The sequence below is a fragment of the Cupressus sempervirens genome, chromosome 3, assembly GCF_028749045.1.
Source record: "Cupressus sempervirens isolate cs-2001-9-10 chromosome 3, ASM2874904v1, whole genome shotgun sequence".
Classification (NCBI taxonomy): Eukaryota; Viridiplantae; Streptophyta; class Pinopsida; order Cupressales; family Cupressaceae; genus Cupressus; species Cupressus sempervirens.
In genome coordinates, this window is record NC_143120.1 from 27,342,050 (window position 1) to 27,350,000 (window position 7,951).

Below are 7,951 nucleotides of genomic sequence, written 5' to 3' on the forward strand. Positions count from 1 at the left end.
GACTATTAAGACAACTCTATTAAGAGATTTCTTTACTGCTACAATGGTCAGAAAGCAATAGTAATTTGACCTAATTTATGAAGAAACTTTCTTTGCAGATTCAAATCTCTATTTTGGATTGACCTCTAGATCCTTTTTGATGAAATGTTTCTTTGTAGCTTATCTTTCACACTTTCCAACTCTTCATTTTTCCTTCGCTCAGATATCCATCTTGTTTCATATTCCACTTGTTACATATTTTCCTCACAACTTGACCTTTCTTATGTATCATAAGCTAGGAAAAGTCAGCTTGAATACCTTTCTAAAACATCAATAAACATCCAATCAGTCAGCCTTAGTTAACAAAATATTTGGCAATCACATTTTCTTTCACTCAGTCAACACTAAGGGTGAACATTCGATTGACAATGTGACTTCTTCAATGCCTGGCCACTCGGTCAATATTATACTCCTTTGATGCCCAACCCCTTGGTCAATACTGCAAGCCTTTGATGCTTGGTCACTCGATCATATTGCAAGCAAGAATCTATTTCATTAACCAACTTCTTGGTTAATACTAGAAGTTCTTCTTTACCTAATTTCTTAGTTAATATTGAGATACATAAGGTTAATATTGCAAACTCTACATTGCTCAACTAATAATGACATTTTTGTAAACATAAATGACAATATACAATTCAAGAATTATTTCCAACAAAATCCCACTTTGACATTGATGGCAACACAATATGTCAACATAAACTGATAGAAGTATGAGCAATTTACTAATATCCTTAGTTTCATTATGATTCTTGTCTATACTCACTCCCTTAGATCTTCTACATGGATTTGTCTCTACTAGTTTTCTAACACTACTCTACTGTAATTTTCTCCCTCTTAGCTATGCATTCCATTATCTGAATATCAAGACTCTTCATCTTTCTCATTAATACTAAACATCCTACAATATTCTACATTGACATTAAAATCTCCCTCTTTGATATCAATTGCCAAAGGATACAAACTCTAAAATCACAATGTACCTTTTGTACTAATTCACATGTAATATGCTCTATATTACATTGCATCAACTTGATTGATCTTCAATGGACTTTGGTTGATGTCTTACTATCTTTTTCTTTAGTGAGCACCAGATAGGGGAATGACCCCTAGTTTACCTCTTAGATACATAAATGCATCCTTAGGTAAAGCTTTAGTAAATATATATGCTATTTGCACCTTGGTGTTCACATATTCCAATCTAACCTTTTTGTTTTAAACCAATTCCCTTAGGAAATGATATTTGATTGCAATGTGTTTTGTCTTTGTGTGCATCACTGGAGTTTTTGATATATTGATTGCACTTGTGTTATCATAATAGATAATCACTAGTTCCTTGATTTCTTCCTCCATTCCTGACATCAATTTCTTGATCCACATTACATTAGAACAATTAACTGCTTCAACAAAATATTATGCCTCTTCTCTGGATTGAGAAGTCTAATCTAATTTGGACTATATGTGGAATCATATTTGAAAATTCTCCTCTTTCCCTCTCATACATATTTGAATTTCCTAGTGGCCTAGAAAAGATGAGATCTACAACTCTATTAAAGTGTCTCCCTTTCCCCCCTAAACAAATGCCAGTAGGGACATTCATCCCACCCATGAAGTTCCTACACTACTATAACTACCAAGTTTTTCTTTACCTTGTGCAAGAGAATTCTTATTGATAGAGACATTAGGCATGATTCTACTAGTCATGGAAGCTTGTCCCTATCATATAATTAAAGGATTGAGGCATATATTCTTAAAGTAATAAAGTATTTTCTTATTGATTAAATATATTGATTTAATTATTAAGTCGCTTATTATCTTTGGTTTACTTATGATAAACTTTGGGCATATAATAATTAACTCTTTTATTAATTATTATCATGCAACCTATGTTAGTTCCTGTTAGGGATTTGATCTCCTTTTATAAGAATTGATCTCTTTGTAATTTATTCAATTCACTTTTGATAATAGAAATCTCTCTTTTTTCTCATCAAGAATGTCTTATCTATGGATCTCGCAATTCTAGCCTTAATAGCTTTTTTGTTCTCTCTTCTGTGAGAGGTGTTTGCATGCAGGTGATTCTTGGGAGTTGTGGGTTTGATCTTTCATCAACTTCAACATGATATAAAATCTCTGGATCTTCATGCCCCTATTTTGTTTATGAGAAGCTTGCCTTGGCTTTCAGATCTATGTTTTTTCTTTTATAGGGTTTCTTTTTCAAAGGATTTATGCATTGAATCTAGGGGATTACTAATTTTTGACACCCTTTAAACCCAAACAAACATCATTGTTTAGCTCAAAGCACCCAAAAAATCCCTATTTCCATTTAAAAATTTGTCCAATTTAGACACAATTGGATTCTGAGACCAAAACAAATCGCTACAAGATTGGCCACATTTCCCGAGGTGGTGATTTTATGCTTTTTGGTATGAAAATTAAGATTTTTTTGCACACAAATCAAGACTTTTTGGCTCAAAATTTGAGATTTTTAGCAGACAAATAAATATTTTTCAGTTCAAAAATCAAGATTTTTGTAACACAAGTGGAGTTTTTTGTTAAAATTTTGAGATTTTTGGCATGCAGCTTAAGATTTTTTTGTTCATGGATCAAGATTTTTTGGCATGCAGATCAAGATTATTTGGTTCATATATCAAGATTTTTTTGCATGCAAATCAATTTGTTTTGTACATAAACCAATATTTTTTGGCACACAAATCAAGATTTTTTGGTACACAAATTGAGATTTTTGGTTTGCAAATCTCAATTTTTGGCATGTTTCCCAAGGTATTTTTTGTTATTGGTTTGCACTCTTTCTGATGCATTTTGGTATGGATCCTAAGGTGGTGATTTTCTGGGGTCCTTTCAACTCTATTTTGACCTACATGTGATTTTTTGGCCATAACTTCCTCATCTGAACTTAGTTTTTCACAAATGAGATATTGCTGAAAAGCTGGTTCAGAGCCCATTTGAGTGGTTCTAGAAATTTTCAATTTTGGTGCTCTTTTGATGGCTACTTTAGTTGTCAATGTCAGGAGTTCTATTTTGCACTTCAGGAGACATATCTTGAGACATTCTATTTCGTGATTTTGCTCTATGCACATCCCATTCAATTTTTTTCTTTTTTGCATTCTAATGGATATCTTGGTTGTTTCAGGTCTAGGGATTGATATTTTTTCAAATAATTTTTCATTGGTTATACTATCTCTTGTGATCTTTGTTGACATCCTTTTGTAGTGTTTCTACAAATGCACTGAGATAAAGTGTCACTTTATTGCATTTTGGGATCTTTCACATCTTTGTGTTTTGTTGTACTCACACTATGTTATAAAATGCCATGGGGGGTTTCATGTTGGTCATATTTGCCATCTTCCTTTATCAAGTGAGTGTTTCTTCCATGATATAAGCCTCATGATGTATCGATGGCATGTGCAATTATAGGTGTTTGTACTTCTTGTACACTCTCAATGTTCTTGGTTCTTCTTTCTAGAGGAGATATTGTGTTCAGTTTCAGTGTTCATGTCTTACCTCTCAGCATTATAAAGTATTTATGTTGGTTCTATTTCTTTCTTAGTTTGATGGAGTGAGCTATGTATTCAGTATTTGATCTTATGCACTAGGCAATTGTAGTGGCTGGATACCTATGCATTTAAATGAGATGGATCATTTACCATATAGACATTCTTTCATTCCTATTTTTGGAGGCCATGAAGATACCTTTCATCTTCGATTGATCAACTCTTTAGACTTAATCTTCTCTATTTCTCCTCTTTTTAGAGATTTGGTTGTGCTTCGGCACCTCATCAAGCCTTGTTGTCGGGACCCAATTCTTCTTTCAGTAGTAGTTTCTAGATTTATAGCTACTCCCTAAGTTTATCTTGAGGGGGGGTTGTTAAAGTAATAAAGTATTTTCTTATTAATTAAATCATATTGGTTTAATTATCAAATCACTCATTATCTCTAGCTTACTTAAACTAAAGTTTGGGCATATAATAATTAATTCTTTTATTAATTATTATCGTTCAACTTAGATTAGTTCATATTAGGGTATTGATCTCTTTTTATAAGGATTGATCTCTTTGTAATTTATTCAATTCACTTTTGATAATAGCAATCTCTCTTTTTTCTCATCAAGAATGTCTCGTCTATGGATTTGACAATTCCAACATCCACAACTTTTTGCTTCTCACTTCTATGATAGGTGTTTGTGTGCAGGTGATTCTTGGGAATGGTGGAGTTGATCTTTTATTAATTTAAACATATACATGTTAATCTATTCTTCATGGAGGCTAGAGGATTGTGTCTTTTGAGGAAGGGGATGAAGAGGGACTACCTCTTTCACTATCCTTCCAATATTGGGAAGGACTTTCAAGCCGTGCTTATTTGAAATGAACAATTCTCATAGGTTATAGATTGTGTCCCTTACTTCTAGATGAGCACAACTTAAGGAATTTTTTTATATCCTTTAAGTTATTATCTAATGAATGTACTTTTCCAAAGTCTACCACGAGAACTGAATCATTATCCACTATTGGTGTGGTGGAGAGATCTCAGGTTTTGAATATTGGAATCCTAGCTCCAATTTTGTATTAAGTGCTTAATGTATCGTGTAAAGAATTACAAACCACCTGGATCATTTATATCCATGTCACCAAAGAACATAGTTCTTGACCTGCGTAGATTATACCAATGGATAGGGATTATTTGTCTATGACTCTTGAATACAAATGATCTAGTCTTGGCCTTGGTTGTAAACCTCATAAATCCTCAACACACCAAGCTTTTGAAAAATGAGTTGTTTCATGTTAGGCTGACCAAAATACGGAAGAGAAAATAATGCACCCCTAAAGACCAGTTAAAGTCTCAAAAGGGATGTACACAATTCCCTTCTAGACACCTACTTTAGCTAAGTAGGAGTGTCCCGAAGATATGGTTGAAAGTTGAGTGATCAATACAAATAGGACACACTACTAGAAAAATATGAGTATTTTAATTGCAGAGGCCGAAACTGAAGGAACAAGGGCCTAATCCCTATAATCAGGAAGCTTTCTATCATGGATGAGCACATAGGTCCAGAGAATGATAGTGTTAACCAAGGACGTCTATATGGTGTGTTGGAGTCCCCATGTGGACATTTCTGGAGCGCCCATATGTATGCGGCCACCAAGGCTTACATCCATGGATTTTGAACTAAAATTTACCTTGGCTACTGACACAAGTGGGCGAGTGTGGCAGATTTAGGTATCAGGCTAAAGAACAGCGCAATGCACAGTTGACTCACCCATGCCGGTGTAAATGTTAAGCCATTACAACATGTTTCCGTGACTTCATTAATAGCCGAGAGAATTTTCAAGTTTCCAATCCACAAGAGAGATTAGATCTAAAAACTTCACCAAATTATAAAATATTTGTAAGAATATGAAACAATTCTGATTCTATTTTGAGGAAGTCGCTTTTTCTAAGACCATAATTTTCAAACTTACTCCCTCTTTTTCTCTGTGCCAGAAACCTGCAGCTGACTTACAGGCACAAAGCATTTAGACTTTTAAAATATTGAGGATTTTCATCTAAAATAGTGCTCTGATATATGGCACATAGATTGAAGTAATATACTATGCCTTCGGAAATACATATACTTGTGTAACTCAGCGAAGAACTATCATATTAACATGGAGAATCAAAAGAAGCCTTTACTAGTAAACTTCACAATCTAGTTTCTGAAGAAAGAATAATTATTTAAATAAGGTAATGGGTTTGTTTAAGCTGTGAATCAAGTTAAGGCCAAAAGATAACAAAATAAATCTAATGATGGTGTTGAAACAACACACAATGAGTATTAGCTATACAAGCCAAAGTAAAGTGGATGCTTTTGTCGGGCAAGATGAAGCGACCCAATTTGGCTTGTGTTGGAAGTATAGACATTTTATACATAGGGAGGGTTTTGGATTTGTAAATGAGTTTTTGGGAATTCTTTTAAGAAAATAAGAAGAGATCAAAATTTGTTCGATCAAAATAATATGGGAATACTTTTATTCGATCACTTGAATAATAATTTTTATAATTAAGACTTCACAATAATAAAATTGAATCAGTTTCAAGAAAATAATAGGAAAACAAATTGATGAAAAAAGTTCTCCTATTTTGAATGAAGAACTATACCCTTTTTAATGATGATAAACTTAATGTAATCTCATAAGTCCCTTGAAAAAACAAGCATCCAGTATAAATCTGGAGACAGTATAATAGCTGTATTAGCAAGCACGAATAATCAAATGATCTGATTGCAGATACTAACGATTAATCTCTCAGTAAATGGCCGCTAAATAAGTTGACCTAAATAAAAATGGATTTCCCTCAGAGGAGAACGATCAAAACAGAATTAAAGCAGAAGGAAGGGCCGTTCTTAAACATCACATTAAGGGAAGAATTAAGCTTGAAAAAAAAGATCAACTTTGACTATTTAACATCGTTGCTTTTCAGATCAATAGAAATATACCGAAAATAAGCTAACCTAAATCAACACAAAGTATGAATTAACCTAAATCAAAAGGGATTTCTCAGTGTTAGTAAGGGTATAAGGAACTGGGTCGCTTTTCAAATCCATGAAAGTGCATAGAAAGTAAGCTAACCTAAATCAACACAGAATATAAGTTGACCTAAATGAAATGGAAATTCTCTGGGTTATTAAGTATGTAAGGGACACAGTTGCTTTTCAAATCAATGAAAGTGTATGGTAAAATCAAACACCACTCATAAGTTCCACCAAGATCGAATTTAATGAAAAAACTGAAATAGCTATAAGCTGCACAGTTTGGAATTAAAAACAACATATATATCACATATATAACCTTCTCTGGTAAGAAGAAGATATTGGAAAAATCAAACATTCTTGCCTTGATATTCTGCTTTAACAGTGTTTCTGCTACCACCATTGACAGAATTCACTAAAGAATTGAGGACTTCTACCTGTGTTGTAAGAAAGGACATATAATCAGCAGTTTCTCTGAGCAAACACAAAGCACCCATTGATTTCCCACCTGGAACCAGCCTTCGCAGTTCCCTTGTACGCCCGGCATTGGAGGAGGTCAGGGGTTCCAGTCGCTTAGAGCAGAAATATCTATATAAACTCTGACTGGAATTCTTGTGACTCTTCATGTGGGCATGTTTTCTTCTAAGCTGAAATCTTGGACGGGACTGGTATCTTGCCCTTTGTGCCATTATTGCCCGGAATTTGTTGGGTTCCAGAATTTTCCTAAGGAAATGTGTATTATTCTCATCCCTTGAAATTCTGTTGAGAAGGGCGCGACCCCAGGCTGAGCGTCTAGCAGTTAGTGCAAGGGATACATCTGCTGCCAGCTTAACAGTGTGACTCGAACATGGGTTATCTGATTCACCTTCACTACCACTTGTGGGCTTCTGAACGCTTTTGAGGGCTGAAATAAGGCGCCTGAGATACATTTCCCTAGACAAGAAATTCATGGTTTACAAGCAAAATCAGATAGATGGGCGGGTGAATTTAGGTTTTTTTATGAGGTCTTGTTATTGAAGATATCCGTAGAGATACATAAATTATGGAGCGAGGTAGAAGAAAGAGGTGGATAAGGCAGTGCACATGGAAGCACATGCAGCCATCACATCTGATCTATTATCAATAATATTATTATTCATGAAGTGATACCAGTCTTTCATCCGTTGAAAGAAAGCGACTTCATATTTCTGCCGACCTTACCATCTATTCTCATGACGTTACTGTCATCAGCCACTGTTTCCTCCGTGAAGGTACTGTAGATAATTTATTGCCATATCAATCATTCCTTGGTGGATGACAAGAGCCCTTTGCCATTATTATTGTGTTGACGTATGCATTCTTTCTCAGTCGAGTAATCTTCTATTCTCAAATTGAATCTCTACTCTTATA

General features: G+C 34.4%; 1 protein-coding gene across 1 annotated transcript; it reads right to left on the bottom strand.

The window, feature by feature from the left end:
• Window positions 1-6,806: 6,806 nt before the first annotated feature.
• LOC149564591 (transcription factor IBH1-like 1) lies at window positions 6,807-7,612 on the bottom strand. Its single transcript, XM_089816890.1, has one exon. The coding sequence runs from the start codon at window positions 7,510-7,512 to the stop codon at window positions 6,913-6,915; it is 600 nt and encodes a 199-aa protein (XP_089673016.1). The 5' UTR covers window positions 7,513-7,612; the 3' UTR covers window positions 6,807-6,912.
• Window positions 7,613-7,951: the final 339 nt, after the last annotated feature.